At 41.5% G+C, this 20,185-nt stretch overlaps 7 protein-coding genes across 7 annotated transcripts; 2 read left to right on the forward strand and 5 right to left on the reverse strand.

The window, feature by feature from the left end:
- Positions 1 to 229: 229 nt before the first annotated feature.
- Positions 230 to 1,227, reverse strand: SS1G_00999 (hypothetical protein; the record flags this gene model as incomplete). The annotated part of the gene is made up of 3 exons (XM_001598860.1): positions 230 to 367; positions 473 to 886; positions 961 to 1,227. 3 exons carry the CDS (start codon positions 1,225 to 1,227, stop codon positions 230 to 232), a joined length of 819 nt encoding a protein of 272 aa, XP_001598910.1.
- A 1,389-nt stretch (positions 1,228 to 2,616) lies between these two features.
- On the reverse strand, positions 2,617 to 2,940 carry SS1G_01000 (predicted protein; the record flags this gene model as incomplete). Its single annotated transcript, XM_001598861.1, has 2 exons — positions 2,617 to 2,667; positions 2,827 to 2,940. 2 exons carry the CDS (start codon positions 2,938 to 2,940, stop codon positions 2,617 to 2,619), a joined length of 165 nt encoding a protein of 54 aa, XP_001598911.1.
- Positions 2,941 to 4,114: 1,174 nt separating this feature from the next.
- Positions 4,115 to 5,052, reverse strand: SS1G_01001 (hypothetical protein; the record flags this gene model as incomplete). The annotated part of the gene is made up of 2 exons (XM_001598862.1): positions 4,115 to 4,760; positions 4,844 to 5,052. The coding sequence occupies 2 exons, from the start codon at positions 5,050 to 5,052 to the stop codon at positions 4,115 to 4,117; spliced, it is 855 nt and encodes a 284-aa protein (XP_001598912.1).
- Positions 5,053 to 6,520: 1,468 nt separating this feature from the next.
- On the reverse strand, positions 6,521 to 7,444 carry SS1G_01002 (hypothetical protein; the record flags this gene model as incomplete). Its single annotated transcript, XM_001598863.1, has 3 exons — positions 6,521 to 6,621; positions 6,701 to 7,048; positions 7,126 to 7,444. The coding sequence occupies 3 exons, from the start codon at positions 7,442 to 7,444 to the stop codon at positions 6,521 to 6,523; spliced, it is 768 nt and encodes a 255-aa protein (XP_001598913.1).
- A 3,022-nt stretch (positions 7,445 to 10,466) lies between these two features.
- On the forward strand, positions 10,467 to 10,916 carry SS1G_01003 (predicted protein; the record flags this gene model as incomplete). Its single annotated transcript, XM_001598864.1, has 3 exons — positions 10,467 to 10,659; positions 10,722 to 10,813; positions 10,875 to 10,916. 3 exons carry the CDS (start codon positions 10,467 to 10,469, stop codon positions 10,914 to 10,916), a joined length of 327 nt encoding a protein of 108 aa, XP_001598914.1.
- Positions 10,917 to 11,372: 456 nt separating this feature from the next.
- SS1G_01004 (predicted protein) lies at positions 11,373 to 15,212 on the reverse strand (the record flags this gene model as incomplete). Its single annotated transcript, XM_001598865.1, has 8 exons — positions 11,373 to 11,438; positions 11,604 to 11,646; positions 12,183 to 12,281; positions 12,642 to 12,693; positions 13,184 to 13,763; positions 14,068 to 14,207; positions 14,255 to 14,366; positions 14,424 to 15,212. The coding sequence occupies 8 exons, from the start codon at positions 15,210 to 15,212 to the stop codon at positions 11,373 to 11,375; spliced, it is 1,881 nt and encodes a 626-aa protein (XP_001598915.1).
- A 1,795-nt stretch (positions 15,213 to 17,007) lies between these two features.
- Positions 17,008 to 19,984, forward strand: SS1G_01005 (hypothetical protein; the record flags this gene model as incomplete). The annotated part of the gene is made up of 3 exons (XM_001598866.1): positions 17,008 to 17,260; positions 17,308 to 17,879; positions 18,095 to 19,984. The coding sequence occupies 3 exons, from the start codon at positions 17,008 to 17,010 to the stop codon at positions 19,982 to 19,984; spliced, it is 2,715 nt and encodes a 904-aa protein (XP_001598916.1).
- Positions 19,985 to 20,185: the final 201 nt, after the last annotated feature.

Genomic DNA, 20,185 nt, shown 5'->3' on the forward strand with positions numbered 1-20,185 from the left:
CGTTCACCTTCCTGGATGAATATGGCAGGACTTTAATTCGTCTAGCTCTCTGGTATTAATTCTCTCCTCCTCCCTATCATATTTATCGTTATGTAAATCATATCATATCATATTGTAATACCCGTAAAAAATTTCCCCAACACCAGTAAAATGCCCAAGAACTTTTGTAACTGGCGAAAGCAGAAAGAGACCCCTTAAAACTAAAATTTGGTTTATCAAATGGATATCATTAGGTGGAGCTGGAAGCAGTCGCTTGGGTGGAGGGAATGGCTTTCGTGTAGGAGATCTTCTCAACTGAGACGCTTTCCTCGCCTTTCTCGCTGGTTCGCAATTGGTAGACGTAAAGGGTGAGACCTAGTCCTTGGACCTGGAGGGCTAGTTAGCTTGATGTGTATATGGTATAATGTGTAGAGAGTGAGCAGTAAATTGAGCTCAAGCCAGCGCAAGGAAATAAATAGAGAAGAGAACTTACATCCATTAAGCAAAAGCTTGGTACGATTTCCTCACCAGGCTCCATCCATCCCGTTGTCATCGCTCCAGTCGCACTCCCCGGGTTAATAAAAAACTTATTGTCAAGCTCAAACGCATCAAACTTGTGAGTTCCTCCCCAGCAGAGCACATCTACATCCAACTTATTCGCCTCAGCAACCAACAAGTCTACCTCATTAGGCGCAACGATTGTAAATCCTTCGACAAATCCAATGCGGAGAGACCCATGGGTGACTACTTGAGAGAGCGGAAGAGACGTAGCGTCAGTATCGTAGCGGCCTCGGACGATCTTGAGATCCGGGGTGATGGAGCGGAGATAGTCGTATGTTTGGCGATCGGTGAGGTTTCCGAGGCAGAGGGTTTGACCGATTTTGCCTGGTGTGAGAAGCTTCTTAAACTGTGATTTCACAGATTAGTGATTTTGTTCGTGGAAGGAAGGTGCAGAGGAAGGTACAGAGGAAAGGAAAGTACCTTCTGAGGGACGTCAATTGCTCGATCTGGGATATGGAGATCGCCAATTACGAGAACGAGTCTGGAGGTCATGGTGGTGGGTTTCTTGTCGGCGGGTAAATTTGCAAGACTGGATTTTCGGGTGGGATATTCGACGGCGCCGGTGAGTAGCTCGGAATTGGGAGTTACAATTGGACTGTATTTCGTGGTTTGGGGAGCAAGCTGTGAGCTCTTGAGGGATGGGAATGGGGTTGGAGATGGAGATGGAGATGGAGCTGGTGGAGACATGGTTATGGTGGTGGGTGGTCCGGGCTTCGGGGTTATGTTGTTCCTTCCATCTCATGAGAATGAGGAAGAAAGGAACAGGGAAGAAATAGATAATCTGGAAAAATAAAGATAAATTAGGACTGGAGTTGTGTAAGATCTGATCTTTTTGGTTATTCACTGGATATATTCCTGTTCGAACTTTTGTGGTGCAATGTCCCTAGTGGGATGAATATCCAAGTGAAGAAAGTTTCACTAAGAATCATAGACATCAGCTCATAGTAAGCTTGAAAGTCTGACGTTTGAGATATCGATATCTTTATGCTGCTTCATTCTCTGATATTACCTTTCAATACTGTCTTACCATAGCCTTTAAGTGAGGGCTTGGTGTTGTCCTTCCAATTGTTTCTTCATGTCCTGAGAGTAGTCTTTCTATGGGGTTGTTTGGATTCACTCTCCTTCTTATGATAATACTCCCTGGATCATGATTTTTTGGAAAGTGAGGCTTATAAAAAGGACTACTAAAAGCTTGCAAAGCCCCCGGAATTTGTTAATCTGCGGGCCATGAGTGCATTGCTTTCTTCTAAGAACTGAGAGTCAAACTACCCTGATATTATGGGAGATCAAAGGATCATGGAACAAAATAGTGCGTACCGTTGCATTAAAGAAAACATTTATGTTTGGAGGAACACTTTACAATGTTTCTAGTTTTTTGTTTATCCATGTTAGAAGGATATAAAGTAGATGGGTGTAAGGTCTGTTTCCAAGTGCAGGTGGTGAAATAGGATGACAATAAATAAAGCAGGGAACTACAATATCTACTTCTTTTCTTTTGTTTAGAAGTTGGAATTTTGGTGTAGAGATGACCGCTAGTCATTGATTTCAGTAGAATAAAAATCTGGGAGTAGAACTTTTGGGCACATCACCTATTGTTGAATGATCGTACTATACTTCAGCTTTGCTCATTAATATTAGCATGTTATTAAAAGAAGCTTTCCTTCCATTCCTCTTTTTCTTCATAGTTTACTAATTATCATTTCTTTCAGTGCTAGCGGCTCATCCGTAAATGAGGTGACAAATCAACCCACCATTTGTGTTTTATCTGCCTATCACTATTTCACAGAGCAGTGTTTCCATATGGTTTACTCACTCTGATAATGACGCCAGCCACCCCATTGCGTCCGGTGAAAAATATCCATGGTAGTCTTTAGCTAAGGTGTCCTTGAGAACATGGTTTTTTTTAGTGTAGAACAGGAGCTCCTCACCATCCAGCAGTGCAAATCAGATAGCACAGTCTTCCATCTCAATTTCAATCACTTAGAATCCGAGAAATTGAATATCCCGGCTCCTAATTGGTAACTGATAGTGAGTTTGTAAGTCGCTCATTCAGATTGTCACTAGTTTTGCTGTGCTTTAAGCATTCTTTACAACGCCAGATGACAGGAGCGGCACTACGATGATGAGCTATTTTGGTTGTTTAAGTATACTAGAAAGAGATTTCTTTTTAGTCCACAATTATGTTGCCATTATTCGCTAGAATCACTACCAACCAACTGTCATATTATGCTACAGGAAACAGGTCACAATAGTCCGGCGGGAAGTGATACTACGAAGCTAAAAGACTTTGAAAATCCAGAGCAGGATATTCCTGGTTTCATGATAAATTATTCTTGCAGTTTGACCATAGAAACCCCTGAAGGGAGTGGAAGCAAGCATAGTAGCATCCGTTGTGGCCATCATGTATAGTATACGAGCAATCAATAGATAGTAGAAAAGATCATCCAGAGACTGAACCTTAACAATCTCCTCGTAGTAATTTGTGACTTTTTTCTGATTAGTCATTTTACATAGAGACACTAGGGAGAAAGATGGAGTATTGAAATTTTCGTTCATGAATCTAGGAATCTTACATCCACTAGGTATTGATCATGCACCTGGTATTAGGCAATTCTCCGATCCCGACTTTTGAAGGGAAAGAGAGTTGCTTTTACGGGGTTGGCAAAGATATCATCCAAACTAGTGTGATGTACTCAAGTATTCTTTAGCTCAAGGTGAATGATCATCACATTCCAATTTCGCGTACATAAGATCTTGCATATTCGTAGTAAGATTATAATAAAGCACAAGTGGGCTTTCGAGACACACCCATATAACCTTTGACGATATATAGAGACTCCATGTGAATTTTCCTACCAACGAAAGGTGCTAGCACAGTAGCTGAGATCACGGGCCTTTAATGTGCATCTCATTATATACTATCATTCATTTCCATATTGATTTTTTTCCAATCCGAAAACTGAAGTATTTCGAATTATCATCACAGAAGTCGGAGATCTCGTTACAGGTACAACAGATACCATATCTCAGTACCCAGATATTCTCTTCCGAAGTTCGATATAAGCTGGATAGAATTTGAGACAGCGGTGCGTTAAAATTCTACGGGTGCTATGATACAATATTCTGGTGCCTAATATGTGACGGTTGATGTTTGGAGAGACTAGAGTTTATATAGTCAGTGAAGAGTGTTATTCTGGATATGCATAGAGGTGAATGTCGAGCTTAGTATAGCTAATGTATTTTAAGTGAAGCTTTCATGGTTCGAAGTCTTGAGGGAATTAAGCTAGGGATGTGTATTTTCTTTTCGGACCAGAAACTAAAGTATCTGCACTAGGACGCGGAAAAGTTGCCTGGCATGTGGGTGTGAAACCTGGTCTTAGATCTCACTTCTTGTTGACTTGAATATTAATTTTCAATCAGCGCATCTTACTTGATATGATCTCCCTTTTTTGGTTTCTACTGATCCACTTAATACAAAATACCCAATAAATATTCTACCCCATATTTTCCACTTTCTATCCCGGCACATATCTACCACCCAAGTTCATCTAGACTTAACCTCCCTAACCCAACCCTAGCCCTTCATCTTCTCCATCATCTCCCCAAACAACTTCTTCCTCCCCAATTCAACCACCTCATACCCAAAACCCCTCAACGTCGTCCCGACCGGAATATCCTCATCACCCCTCTCCAACCCCATCCACGCCTCCTCCGTAAACTCATCCAACGGCATTCCTATATCCCTCCCATTCTTAATATCCGGCTGATGTTTCTCATCATGAAGTTCCGTCTGTACCGAAGGCGGATAAATTTCCACAACCCTCACACCATTCTTTTCCTTACTCCCTGAAGTCCCTTTCCCCCGTCTCTCATTATCATTATCAACATCCTCCTCACCCAAATCTCTCAACTGCTCCCTCATAACCAAAATCAAATGATGCATAGCAGCCTTACTAGCACAATAATTTCCACATCTCAAAATCGGCACTAGTGCCAACCCACTCGTTGTAAATATCAATCCTGCATCTTCGCCACCCTTTGCTCTTTTTTGTAAATGTGGGAGAAGCGCTTTAGTAAGATGCACATAGGAGAGATAATTAGTAGTGAATTCAGAAGATATTAATTCAAGATCGATAGATTCGGGTTTTGTGAAATCGAGAGAGCGTTGAATACCGCTATTGAGGAATGCGCAGTCAAGTGCTGGATTGGATTTAAGAAGTCTATGGAGTTTTTGTGTTAGTGTCAGTATCTGTAATTTTATAGTGGAATGAATTGAAATCAAAAAGGAAAGTGTTTGAAATACCCTTCGATCATCTTGGGAATACCCTCAAGATTCGTGATATCGAATTTCACAGTTGATACTTTAGACTCTCCATGTTTCTGCTGTAAATCATCTAATTTTTCTTGACGACGACCGAGTGCTACGATTTTGGTAACGCCTTCCAATAACATCTTCTCCGAAAGAGCGAGACCGATTCCTGAAGTGGCTCCGACGACCAGTACCTGATTCATTGTGTTAGCAAGTCTCAATCTATAATTGACGGCGTATATATTATGGAACTTGCTGTTTTGTACGGAAACGGCATTTTGACTTCTGATTACTCTGTTTGTCTGAAAGTTGCAGTGAATGTGAGATCATATGAGAGTACAATGTATTTTCCAGAAAAATCCCAAGGGCTTTGATGAATGAGCAATGTTTTATTGTTGACCTACTACTACTTTCGTGAATATCTATGATATCATCGCTTATGTCAAATAACAAATTTCAGGGGTGTGCAGGGTTCTCAATATGACGCAAGATGAGACTACCTGAATGTGCACAGGGCTCAACTCATTCGGAGACGAAAATTTATGGATATACTATTGCCAAAAATAGGCTAAAATGACATTTGTTGTGTGTTGATACCTTACTTAGGTTGTACAATTCGCATACCCCTTTTCAGGGGTAAGTTTGAAATCCTGAGTAGTTCGAACTACAGATCGAACAAACTAAATCTAGAGGTAGGCCATAGGATTGGTACTTGACATGAAGCCTAACCGGGTTACAATAAAGTAATCTTGAATGTGAAACAGTTTATTCAATGGGCAGCTAAAATCCACTAGAAGTAAAAATTGCTTATTCAATACCTTAAATCCCAACCCTGAGTTTGTCGAAAGAAACCCCAAGCTCAAGATCACTACCTCAAACTTTCATCTATATCTCATAGATGGAAGCCTGGACTTTGACAGATAGTCCCGTGTTCCAATGTCCAACAGTCCATAATCTTCCAATCTTTTTACTGACCCCTCTTGATCAAGCTCCAGCAAAATGATATCTGCCATGAGGAAGAACGATAGTGCGCCGAAGATGTAGAAATAGATCCCTCCCAGTTCCCTTGCGATGTAAAATAGAGTTATTAGATAAAGCGCGCAAAAGAGTGCTGACGGAGTGATCCGAGCAGGGATTATGAACTTGGGAATGTATGATTTCAAGTATATTGCTTCAATGACATTGCCGTCAAAGTCGACAATAGAGGCTGTGTAGGCACTTGTGTAGTCGGCGGTAGCTCCGCTGGCGATGTTGTTCGCTTTGGTTCTTGCGATGGGTTAGTGGATCCTTGTAGTGATTATTGAGGAGTGATATACGTACAGACCGAGGACATAAAAGTTGTCAACTTGTGACTTGGATGATGCGTAAATAGTGATGCGAACACCCCCAACTGGCTCAGCAGACTTTTCACATCTCAAGGAAAATTCGGGGTTCGATGACCATCTTCCTCTAAAGAATATCTTGCTGCAAGTTTTGACATATACTTTGTAGCCTAAAGGCTTCAAAATGGTGGAATAGAAGTCTTCCGATACATTTAAATCGATACAAGGAATGCTGATATGGGCAATAGTCATTCTGTCTAGTAAGGGGTTGGTAGGGAAGAGGATGGTTGTGCTGGGTGAAGCTGCAGTGTGCTTGGTTTTAACTCAAGAGCTTACACAAAGCCAAGCATTATCCCGGATTAGTGTTTCCCATGGCTTTGTTGTCTGTATACCCAATAAGCATTGGAACATAAAGGATGCCAAACATCAACCTCACCCAACAAATGTAATCTATCCCTCCAAGTCAGTCCTCCGGAAGTAGATTTAGGCCATTATGTAATTCCTAGAAACCTTAGCTTTTCTCCATCACCCTCCTCAAAATCAAGGTCCATATGATCCTCTCTGTCTTCCCTCTCCAAACCCCCAATGCCCCTTTCGACTCTTAACATCAACATCCTCATTCTTTCCAATTCTTTCTCAACTTCGCCATTTTTTGTAACAAGATTCTCTTGAACATTCTTATCCGCCTGCTCAAATGGCTCCAATAATATTTTTGCAGCATTACACTGTTCAAGTCTCTCCTTTGCCATTCTTCGCCTCTCATTCAATTCCAATAATTTACTTTGTAGCTCTTTGTATTTTGTCGCTTGCTCCGGTGCCTTCGTTTCCGCTTCTTCACTCCATTCTTCTGGTAATTTTTCAATGTTGGATGTCAATCCTGTCAATTGGGATATTGATTAGCGTGATGCTACTACACACCGATTGACATGATTGACATGATTGTAAGGAGCTTACTGTAGTCTGCACCCTTTTCACTCCATTCCTCTCCGTTCACATTCACATCCGTCTCCCCAGCGGCCCAATATAATTGATCAATTTGTTCAGCAACATGACGCCGTGCCTGCGGGGGATAACTAATCTTATTATGTTGTTTGAGGATAGTATTGAGCTTGAATAATGCTTCATCAATTGCGCGCTGTCGCAAGGTATTCTCTTCCTCTGAAATTGAATCTTGCCAGTCTTGCGATGGTTGAAGAGGCTGAGAGAGGGCAAAAATTTGTGCACGTAAAAATGAAGATTTGAGATCAATTATTGTTGGCTCGTTGGGTTCCATTTTCGCAGGTGTAGATGTTCAATTACGCAAGGGGAGATTGGGAGACGCGTATTTTGAGCACATGTCGCGACTTTTTATTTTAGTCATGTGACACAGATTTCGCACTTATGATATTCTTAACCAAACCTCAGCATCGTCACTTATCTAGTTCCAATCGCGTTTTAGGTCACATAACCTAGACATTCGAAAGAGTTCTTATCTATAAGATTTACTAGGACTTTGATTTAGTAACAAAGTCCTCAAAAGGATACAGCGGATATCCAAGATTCATACCGTGATACCAGTGATGTTGCAATTGCCAGGGGAATAACCGCAAAGCACCCTCTCATCTAGACATACCAATCACCATTTACAGCAGACGAGGGGTTAGATCATGCAGCAAGAATCTATTGGCCTTTGACATATCAGTTCTAGCCAATCATTTCTGTTATGTTATTGAATGATTTAGCCTGGTTCTCCTTTTGTTCTTTTCGTGCACTTTGTTCCCGTGTGGTGAGCAGCTTCCTTTTCCTGATAGCGAAGGTCAAGTTAGTGCCCTTACTTTCACCAGCTCTCGTCAAGACAGATCTAATTGATCACATGCTAATAAATCTTTGCGACATATACTTGAACCGCCCTTAGGGCTAATGACTAGGGTTTGAATGATGCTTGTGACTTCTATTGCGCATCCGGGTCCGCTGATGCTATTTGAAGACAAGCTTTTGAAATAGGTTGATATTGTCTCATAGCCAGCGTCTTCAAACCATTCTCTTGATACAACCAGTGGTTTACAGGGGCTCGAATTGGAGACCCGGGAAATCTGGATACCCCCCCGATATTTTGAAGATCAAAAGTTAAATTCACATTCGAGGCGTCTAGAGCATTTGAGCATCAATCCAGCGTCTGGAAGAAGTGTGAATAGCAAGGGTAGCTTGTATCCTTTCTTCGACTCACAATACTTATTTTCAATCGTTTTCCTACCTTCTCGATAGTGACAATGTCTACCAAGTTAGCATTGCCTTTGAGTTGCAGTTCCATTCCTCGAGTATAGGAATGACCGGGCTCTTACCATCCAGATACATACCTCACTTCTATGATGAAAACATTTTTGCATATAAAAAATTGCTTGGTTTTCCCAGCGCCTCGCTCTCATTGGAAAATATACTCTATCATTTCACTGTGTTTGAAATTCATGACGGACGGGAGATTAGTTAAGTATTTTCTGCAACCCTAGCGTGTTTTTTATGAGATGGTACTTACTAAGGATTGAATCTCGCCGCTGCACAAGTTCTCTTTGCCAGTAAAGATATAGTGACCGCAGCAGGCTGATGGGCGGTTCTACCTCAAGACTACCATGACCTTGCGCTGTTCTTGGTCATTGCCATAGAATGATGGCACGTGGAAGCTTGAATAGCAACATGCCCGCTAGATTACCGAAAACTCACCACAAGCTGGAATACTCTAACTTACGAGCTCTCAAAATCCTAGCCGCAAGCATTTTATTGCTTAAAGTTCTCCTGCATGCGTAACGAATGGGAACCTTTATTGATTCTTCGGTAGCCTTAATTATCCAATTTTGCTCTCACTTGTCATGTTCTTAATCGTCCGCAGTCCCAAAATGGTCATCTGCCTCGAGTGAGATGGGCTTCAATCCATCAACACTAGTTGGTTTCTCTTTTTTCTACTGGAACTAAATTCAATATATGACATTCAATGGCGGACTTGTCTAGTACTATAATTTTTCGGAATCGACCTTTAAGCGAGAATCCCAATAGTGAAGAGAGGCATGATCTTTTATCCGACTCATTAACGCTACAAGGGTTAGAAAATGCTATATGATCGCTATCAAAAGCGGTCACGGCTCTTGAACCAGCTTATTTCGTCATTGTGATGGTTGTTACGACTCACTACTTTCCCATACATGGGGTATAATTCAGCATGCTGAATCTGATTTACAGCTGCTTCACGGCAGGCTAAAGTATATTTCGGGAATAAGTATTACTGGTTTCTTACTCCTTATATCCATATGTATTCTCAGCCGTCAAATGGCTCTGAATCGTAAAAACGCACTAACGATCCATTCGACGTGCATTTGTAAGGAGATGACATCAAGAAACATGAAGGAAGACGGAGGTGCATCCGCCACCGCTTTCGACCAATAAAAGTTCAGACATCGATCTTGAAAATATCCCAAACCAATTTCTTACATGATTGATCACCATGTTCTGAAGATCTATCGCATGGGACCCCTGTGAACCGAGAAAGTATTGAGATAGATCGCAATAAACACGGAGATCTCTTGATCTGGATCATTCGTGGGGAAGCCAGGGTAGTATTCGCTAAGTATCTCAATTCATTGTGTATGTCGTATAGTAAATTAGGAAAATGCCTATGCGAAATGTAAAACAGTCCCAGGAACCTTTCATGGGAAAGGAACATATCGATATTCATAATTCTAGTCACGAAAAGACGGCGGCGAAGTGTTGAGATGGGCATGGGGTGGAACCAATAGTAGTAAAGGACTATCGAATCAGAAGAGATTGGGTTTTTGAAGACGTTTATGTGCATTCAGTTTACTCTATCTATGACTAGTTGACTCTTTCGTTGGATGAATATGGATTGGTTGTCATGATCTTGTTACCATTCAAGCAAAAAACATAAGCACATCGATGGACAAGCCGCAAATCATAGGGAAATCTGGTAGCGGGAATTAGTAATATCGCTCAAAATGGAGACGGGTGCATGATTGAAAAGTTGGATAGGTGTTTTGGAGCCAATAGACTCTCTTAAGTTTCACTTAAGAAGCGAGGCCATCCCGTCTAGGTAAAAGGACTAGCGGGAAGAAAGATGGTTTTTAAGCCGAACACACCAGCTCTTTTGACTTTTATCTTTAAGCAGAGGGAGCTTTAGAGCTCCGAGGAAGATAAAAGGTGTGCACATTCCCCCAATTTTCAAATCAGATCTCATAATACATCAGCACAAATCTTCAGTTCACAAAAACCTTCCAATTCAACTTTATCCAATCAGTTCCAATCAAGCAAACATGCATTTCCCCTCCATCCTCATTCTTTCATCCACTGTAGCCACTCTCGCAGCAGCAATACCATCTCAAATCTCGAACGATATCGAAAAGAGACAATCTCAATTCTGCACCACCGTCGGATTCACCAACCCATTCTGCTGTATTCCTCAACTAGATGTTCTAAATGCCGTTTATGTAGCTAGTGAATGCGTGCGTAAGTTTCTATCTTAGTATTCTTATGCATGAGATAAGATGAGTAGTTAAGAATTACGATAGAAGTACCTGGTGGAACAAGTATTACTTCCATTCAAGATTTTGATAGTGCTTGCTTGGAATTAAATAAGATTGCGCTTTGCTGTAATCTTAATGTATGTACTGACTTTTTGTGCGTGGTTTAATTAAGGATCTTTTGCTGATTATTGGGTTTAGATTGAGGGGATTGCTACTTGTAGTGAGGCAGTTCAACATTAGAGGGGATTTTGCTGTAGTTTTATGGATGTTGGATGATGTAGGATTGAGGAGCGAGGTTTCGCGCTCTGGAGAAGTAGTATATGGATGGATATATCAGGTTTTGGATGTTGAGGATGCTTTTGCTGATTGTTTTTTTTTATCACACACTCACTATAGCTATTGTTGTAAATTTAAGAACAGGCCAGTGACATATTTAACAATGTCAAAACAACAGATTGCTCATTTATCTTTTATATGATTGATGTTGAAAAATTTATGAGTATTATTTTTGTGCCATGGTGCCTGCTGAAATAGTTCCATTAATACTATAGAATTGTTGTCAAACAGCAAGACTACCCTTGCACCTTTTCTGCTTTCATGTCCTCAATCTAAATTGCTCCCACCAATACCTTTACTTCTAAAGAGGGAAACTTATTTCGTATTACTCGTTGAACCTCAGGGGATATTTTCCTGCCCTTATTTCTCATCCTTTAGCCTTTCCCCTTTTAATTTCTCCATCTTCCATTTGCAGATTTGAATACTCTGTGATCCTCCTCCCTTCCGGTTAGCAATTTGATTCTCTTTAATTCCTAGATCTCCTTTCTCGTTCTTCTCTCCTCCTCCATTTTGCCTGTTCCTCCAGGTCCTCTCCATCCCTAGTAAAATCTTTCATTATGCGCATACCCCAATAACTACTCAATAATTTACACTCTCAGTAATCAATTTTACAACCTCTCTGTCTTCTTTCTTCCTATTTCTTTTCCTTACTCATTTAATGAACCTCTTTCTTTCCAAAAATAAAAAAAAGATAGAGAAAAAGTATACAAAAAATACATAATTCCAGATCCAGATCCAGATCCAGATCCTTGATCATCGAGAGCAGGGACACGTTGCGAACGTAGATAGCACTCATTAAATTGGATATTCTCAACATTATCGAAAATCTCATTCGTCATGCTCAGTATATATATCCAAAAATCCAGACTATATTTGTTAAGGGTATTGGGATGACTGGAAGAGGTAGAGGGAAAGGTATTCTTTTTAAAGCTGAATCGTATAATTCATCACTGGTTATTTTCCTTAATGGTATATGGATGTAACCTTACATGGCAGAGAAAGGAAGAGATACATATTGAATGCATCTTAAATTCTGTTATATATACTATATCCTCGAGGTATTTTCCCGACATACTTGAGGGAGTGAAGGCAATAAATATAAGCAAGATTTTGAGCCCCCGAAAATAGTACTACCGACAATTGACCACTTCTCTCAGAAATGCCGCATACCCTAATACCATGAGGCGCTCTTCTGGCACTTCATATAGGTCAGGTGCTATGCACATTGGGAGCTTCATGACCGGTGAATATAACGTGATCGCATAGCCGCTGAAAACCCACCGACCCACCCAAATTAGTGACATATACCCGCAGAAGATAAGACAAATGTCTATATAAGACTTCCTCCAAATTCATTGCTAACGGTACCCCTTCTTAATTTCTTCCTAAAAACCATATTTAATCATCCCTAGTTCCCATCTTAGACAGAATTATGCAAGCGAACTTTCATTCAATTTTGTCCAGAGAGGATCTGTGTATTTCTGTGATGGGATTGATTGTGGTGGTCTTCAGTTCAAATTGCTCCTTCGATGCAAGGGATTTTATTGATCGAGATGGTGCTTTTATCGAGAAAAGATCTCTCATTTCACACTAGCGACAAAACTCAAGCGTTGGCAATGCATCGTTTACAGGGACATCGCAAGTCCAGGGCACCATTTGTCGCCAGGCGGCAGAATCGAAGCTGTCATCGATGGTGTCATCAGTGTCAGCTTCTTGGATGATACAGTGGCCTTCATCCTCTGTCGACGGCGTGACCAAATAGGAGGTTTGAAGAGAAACTGCGAAAGATACATTAAAGCAGAACTCGATTCCTGGTCACTTGAAAGTAGTTTTGTGGGAATTGGTAAGCTAAGAATGTGCCGGAGCTAAGGATTAAATTATAAATGAGCTTTGCGCAGAAAACGGTAAAAACAGTTCCAAAGAGCTGGAACTCGAGAGGGTTATCCATGAAATTGGCTCCATGTATTGAGTAGTAGAGGCAAGAACCTTTCATATTTTAGGCTGCTTCTGAGTTTTGAGCTTCGATTGTTTCTTTGCCACTCGTTCTCTCTCTTTCTCGGCGGGTTCGACAATCAAAGTTTTAAATACATCATCGTCTCGATGAGTCAAGTTATTTTTACCTATATCAATATTAATGATTGCCTCCGAGTATACACTGCTGGATCACTTACAAAATTCTGCATACGCAGATTTGAGTTCCAAAAATGCATTTGAAAGCATAGGAACATCCGGAGCTACTCTACCCGCAGCTTCAGCCTCCCAATCAATCGTCAAGGGTGTGTTATCACCACGACAAAGAGTGCTGAATGCTACAGCTAGTTGTTTATACATGAAACCACATTGTCCAAGTCGTTTTTGAGGATCTGTCTTGCCTGGGTGAATGCAATTTTTAAGATCCTCATCAGTTTTGCATCTCGGGAGATTGGATCTTAGCTCAATCCGCACGACTCGTTCTCGATAGAAGAGCATTAACCTCAATAAACATATTCCGGCAATGATGCGAGTTTGTTTATTGCTTGCGGACTTCTTGCAGAGATTTTCGATCTCGGAAAAGAAATACTTCTCGGACTCTTCTAGACCCTCGGAAGCTTTAAGGCGGACTTGTTCGCGAACAGTGTCTGGTGAGAAAGTGTCATTAATTGTGTTTACAACATCAAGCTGGCCATGAGGATGGCAATGAATATTGGCGACTCCATAGAAAGCAAGACTATTTAAGCTTGTGATTCTGAAGGCAGCATTACACAGACATGCCTGTTATTGGTTAGTTAATATTCAAATAATCTTCAAGGAGATGAATTACCAAATGTGATCCAAAATATTGTTTGCAATATATATAAAGGAATTTATCTAATATATGTGTTATTTTACCAGAATGACTCTCCGGAGAAGATAGGAGAATCTCTCGGCCGAAAAAATCTAGCTCATCAACAGTAGGTAGCGAATCTGGCACAACAAGATATGTTTTGTCCCGCAAGGACTTGTGCGTTATGTAAACGCCATTCACTTTGGTCAAACTTCTCCATCGGCAGAGATCCACAGATCTACAAACCATTACCTTGCAGGGAAGCGAGCGACATGGAAAGCTTGCCATTGAACAGTCTGCTCGAAGTTCGACTTTTGCAACATGACCTTCCAACGCCCCAAGGAGTTGATACACTTGTTCTTTCCCGGACGTGAGCAACCTAGTTTGGACGTCTATGGCAGTCAGCATGTAGGCTTACATCTTCAGTGAGTAAACGTACCTGTGACTCCCAGATAAACATCCTTCAATTTGTGCCGGATACATATTTGTTTTGCCATAACCGGGTCACCAGCTAACTTAAAACATCGATCACAAACGCCATCAGATGTACACTAGATTGTCAGAAATTCATTTTTCAGCAAAACATCTGGATGATTAGATAAACCCACCTCGACCTTGCGTGCTCGGCAGCTTTGGCATGCCCCAACTTGTCGAACTAGATGAACCTTCAACTTTTCACGTCGATTGAACTCTTTTCTTTTTCTCTTAGGTGCCTTAACCCCACTGTGAAAATCGATTAAACAGTCTTCCATATTTCGAGGAGTTACCACGACCGGCTCACTCGCATGAGGAGTTAGTTGGTCCGGAGGACTGGACAGGTCTGTCTGCAATTTTGATGGAGCCAAAGTAGGCACATCCTCTTTGAAGTGATTGCTAGACGAGTCTATTTCGGGTGTATAAGTCCTCGGGCCTTCATTCTTAGGAAGTGCCTCGACACTAGGTTGAGCGGGTTCGCATGGCGATTGCCGTTCTGTGAAGGTTCCAACTTGCAACGGGGAGTAAGTTATTGGCTCAGGAGATTGCAAGAATGATGTAAGCCAACCGTCAGACTCGAAATGTGAAAGAGAATCTTCGAAATTATCGCAGTTGTCAAAAGATGTATTTATTGCCGCTGTCTCCGGAAAGTAAGGGTTCGATAAATTAGTATTTGCTGTATCAAATGGCCAAAGGTCATTGTACGGTTCTAAGACATTCGGTGAAGGATAGACAGAACACAATGGGTTGACACCGTGGAAGCCCATTGTTTGCCATTGGCAGTTAATATCTGGAATTTCCTGTAAAAAGGCATTCGTGCCAAAAGTTGTATTCAAGAATGTCAAGGATGGCTCCAAAGTCTCATTGGGGACATTTTCCTCGTCAAGAGATAGTTCCTGAGAATGATGTGGGCCTTCGGTCATCCGGGGTAAATCTCCGTTGGTTTGTGACGCCATTGATTGGAAAATTGGGATTCTGACCTGCATAAAATATGCGGGTAGGAAGATGACAATGGAAAGAATTAATGGAATATACTAGTCTCTGAACCATATAGTTACTCGACGATCTCAGTTTTCATGCCATCTAACGGTGAATGGTATCTCGGTGAAGCAACAACCTCAATGAGGATCTAGTGGGGCGAAAATTTTATCTGACTGCACCCGTGATGTTGCGCGAAGACGTGTACCGAGATAATGCCGCCACCGCCGTCGATGATCTCAAAAAGAGTTGAAACATTTTTGTAAAATGCTAATAAAGGGCACCAGGAGAAGACCATTCCCTTGGGTGTAAGAAGGAATAGCGGATAACGGAATGATGATGGGTATATTTCATTACCGCTGCTCGGATATCTCAGTCCACATCCGTCATAGCCGATGAATTATCGGAATGTCCGGAATTCGAGGTCTTCGTCGCAAAGAGATATATACTTCGAAGAGGCATATGTATTCTGTCCAAGCGTTCCTTTGGATCAGATACCCAGAGAACTGCGCCTCACCCGCTGGAAGCATTGGAAGGCCGAGGGAGACAATTCGCAGTTCGAAGCAGATTTGGCATAACTGTATGCAGAAACCAAGCAGAAATGCGCGTGGAGCTCATGTAGCTCCAGTCTAAAGAACACCAAGTTGAGAGTTAAACAAAGAATAACGGAAGAGATAACGACGAGGTAAGAGTGTCACTACTGTGCTAGAACATGCGCATTACCTTCAGACGGGATATACTCGGCTTGTTTATCTGAGGTAACACAAGTACCGTGATCAAAGAAGTTTCCCGAATATAATGAAGTTCCCGAGTCACTTTAATTGTGTCTCCTGATCTTGGTCTGGAATGTTTTGTCATGAACAGAGTGCAATTCGACATGACATGCCAAGAATATAAGATCAATCAGGTGATTCTCGCGTGACTTGATCCGAGGAAATGCCGACACATGACATGAACATCTCGTTGCATCAATAAGGTTTAAAAACCATTTTCAAACTCGGAACAAGCTGCATGCCAAGCTGCGAATTATGAAATGTACGCAATGTTACGTACACCCATGATTTCTATACGTACGGACAAGGTAAAAGCTCTCCACGCATAGGATATCATGTTCATTGGCTCCTATCATATGTCCAGACTTGACAAGTATCTTTTCACAACTTTTCATTTCTATGCTATTGGCGAATCATATCATGGCTGATCAACCATCCCAAACATGGGGTAACGAAAAAACCAAGATCAACCATCGTTATGCGGGGTTGCGGGGATGAAGACATATTGCGGGGTAAATTGTGTCAAATCGGGCCGTCGAATTTACGGCTTCTCTCCTTTCCAACTGTACGGTGTACCTAAGCTTAACTCAACTACCTAGATAACGATGAACGGGACAGTAGAGTGCTAGGACACTGCGTTTATTATTGATATGCCTCGTCTTCGCCTATCAATAGCTTCCTCTAACGTCGAGATTACTGTCTACCCTGGAAGCCTGCATCCGTCTGCATGGTCATGCATACAACATGGCGTTCTAGAAATTAAATTCTGCTGCAAGTACAAATTTGTTGTCATTGTTGTTAAACTTTCCAAGGTTACATCGGCATACATGCAAGATTCCATTTCGATCACGAGAGAATATTGGTAAATGAATTTGCCCCTACTCCATCCACGTTTAGGTTCACTAGTAGTGAGTATAAAAGGTCGATGATAATTGAGGAGTTGATTACCATCATCAGTGTATTCAACATGGTCAACGTTCTACACGTTTGGTTGTTATTAACAATAGCCGCCTTAGCAGCAAGTTCTGACTTCTTACCTCGTCATACCAATTACCATTCCAATGCTACACTGCCTCTCTCGAAATGTCCAGGTTACAAAGCTTCTAATGTCAGAACAACAGCATCAAGTCTCTCGGCAGATTTGATACTTGCTGGACCTGCCTGCAATACTTATGGTACTGATCTGAAAAAATTGACCTTGAAAGTGGTTTATGAGACTGGTTCGTACGTCCCACCTTCCAGCTTTCGCTTTTGCTAATTAAAATAGATGATCGTATTCATGTGGTAATTCAAGATCCGGCCAATGTTGTCTACCAAGTTCCAGAATCAGTTTTCCCGCGCCCTGCCGAATCAACAGTCAATTCCAAGGATGCTAATATTAAATTCCATCATGTTAACTCTCCATTCTCATTCTCAATCACACGGGCAAAGACAGGCGAGGTTTTCTTCGATACTTCAGCTGCAAGTCTTGTATTCGAATCACAATATTTGAGGTTGAGAACAAAATTACCTCCAAATCCAAATCTTTATGGTCTTGGTGAACACTCCGATTCATTTCGACTGAACACTACAGATTATATTCGTACGTTGTGGTCTCGTGATGCCTATGGAACTCCTGCTGGCACCAATTTATATGGAAATCATCCGGTCTATTTTGAGCATAGAGCTGGTGGTACTCATGGAGTTTTTTTCATGAACTCAAATGGTATGGATATAATGATCAACAATACTAACGGAAGAAATCAATATCTCGAATACAATACTCTAGGTGGCGTTTTGGACTTCTATTTCTTGGCCGGACCTGACCCTATTGTCCTTTCTCAACAATATGCAGAGCTTGTTGGTTTACCTGCAATGATGCCTTATTGGAGTTTCGGATTTCATAATTGTCGTTATGGATATCAGGATGCCTATGCAGTGGCTGAAGTTATTTATAATTATTCGAAAGCGGAAATTCCTTTAGAAGTCATGTGGACAGATATTGATTATATGGATGCACGAAAGGTAATGGTATCGATTTTCAATAGGGAAGATGCAAAGCTAATGTTAGTAAGGTCTTCACTCTCGATTCTGAACGTTTTCCATTAGATATGATGCAAGATATCAATCATTATCTTCACGATCACGATCAAAAACAAATTCTAATGGTTGATCCTGCTGTTGCATACCAAAATAACCCAGCTTATCAACGTGGAGCAGCCGACGACATATTTCTCAAGCGAGATAATGGATCTTTCTGGCTTGGTGTTGTATGGCCTGGAGTTACTGTATTCCCAGATTGGTTTTCCAAAGGCGTAAAAAATTACTGGAATAATGAGTTTTCAATCTTCTTCAATCCAATTAATGGTGTTGACGTTGATGGACTTTGGATTGATATGAATGAACCATCAAACTTTCCATGTTATTTCCCATGCGATAACCCATACGCATCAGCAGTAGGATATCCTCCAGAACCACCGGCAGTTAGAAAACCACCACGTCCATTACCTGGATTTCCTTGCGAATTTCAGCCACCTGGAACGACAAACTGTACCTCCAAAATCAAGCGAAGATCAATTAAAGATAGGGATCCTAAACCTATACTGGATACTCAGGCAACCGCCAACAGGCAGACACCAGGAAAACAAAAAGGATTACCCGGACGTGATCTTCTTTACCCCTCATACGCGATCCATAACGCCGCTGCCTATCTTCCATCATGGAACGCCGCCAAAGGAGGGATATCCAACCAAACAGTCAACACCAACGTAATTCACCAAAACGGGCTCGCCATGTACGATACCCACAATCTTTACGGAACCATGATGTCCAGCGCCTCACACACAGCAATGATATCTCGTCGCCCAAACGAGCGACCCCTAATCATAACCCGCAGCACCTTCGCTGGTGCCGGCACAAAAGTAGGGCATTGGCTCGGCGACAATTTTAGCGATTGGCTACACTACCGTATGTCCATCCGAGGCATGTTAGCTTTTGCATCCATTTATCAAGTTCCCATGACGGGTGCCGATGTCTGCGGCTATGCCGAAGATACTAATGAGGAGCTCTGTGCTCGCTGGGCTATGCTAGGTGCTTTCACCCCCTTCTATCGAAATCACAATGCATATCCACCGACCATCAGCCAGGAATTTTATCTCTGGCCCTCTGTTACCGAAGCCGCGAAAAAAGCTATCGATATTAGATATCGTCTACTAGATTACATCTACACAGCTCTCTATCGACAAACTCTCGATGGAACCCCTTTAATTAATCCAATGTTTTATCTCTACCCATCTGATCCCGCGACGTTTGCTCTGGAAACACAATATTTCTATGGAAGTGGAATCCTCGTTAGTCCAGTCATGGAACCAAATTCTACGTCTGTAGAGATCTATCTTCCAGATGACATCTTCTATGATTTCTACACTCATGCGCCTATTCTCGGACAGGCAAATACGATTCAAATGACGAATTTAAATCTTTCATCAATACCCCTTCATTACCGCGGTGGAGTTATCGTTCCCCAAAGAATCGAAAGCGGAATGACAATAAATGAAGTCCGAAAAAAGAATTTCGAAATTATTGTTCCAGTTGATAAGGATGGGATGGCGAAAGGTGAATTGTATTTAGATGATGGGGTTAGTGTTTTGGGAAAGGACGAGGAGGGATATGCATATTCATTAATTCATTTCTCATGGGATGGGAAGAATTTTGATGTGAGGGGATACTTTGGGTTTGATTCTGGAGTGAGTATTGAACGGGTTGTTTTTTTGGGGTTGGGGAATGCAGTGGTGAATGGGAATAGCAATGAGACGAGTGGGTATGGTAGAGAAGATGCTGTGAATGTGGATGAGAATGTGGACGAGAACAAGAGTAAGAATGAGAATGTGCAGGTAAATGAACAGGGAGATGTAGTCGTTCATATAGGAAAAGAATTGAATGGGGGATTCTCAGTTACAATTTGAGTTGGGCGGGAGTTGAAAGATTCCGTGGGAAGGGGATGGAGATAGAGATAGGGATGAAAAATGAGAGAATGGAGGACTAATGATGCATACATACTTTGACTATACGAAGATGCAAACATATGAATACTCGAGCACATGAACTCATACTCTCATACTATTTCTTCTCCATCTCAGACCTCAGACTCTCAGAAATAAAATGAA

This window comes from Sclerotinia sclerotiorum, genomic scaffold (genome assembly GCF_000146945.2).
Source record: "Sclerotinia sclerotiorum 1980 UF-70 scaffold_1 genomic scaffold, whole genome shotgun sequence".
Taxonomy (NCBI): Eukaryota; Fungi; Ascomycota; class Leotiomycetes; order Helotiales; family Sclerotiniaceae; genus Sclerotinia; species Sclerotinia sclerotiorum.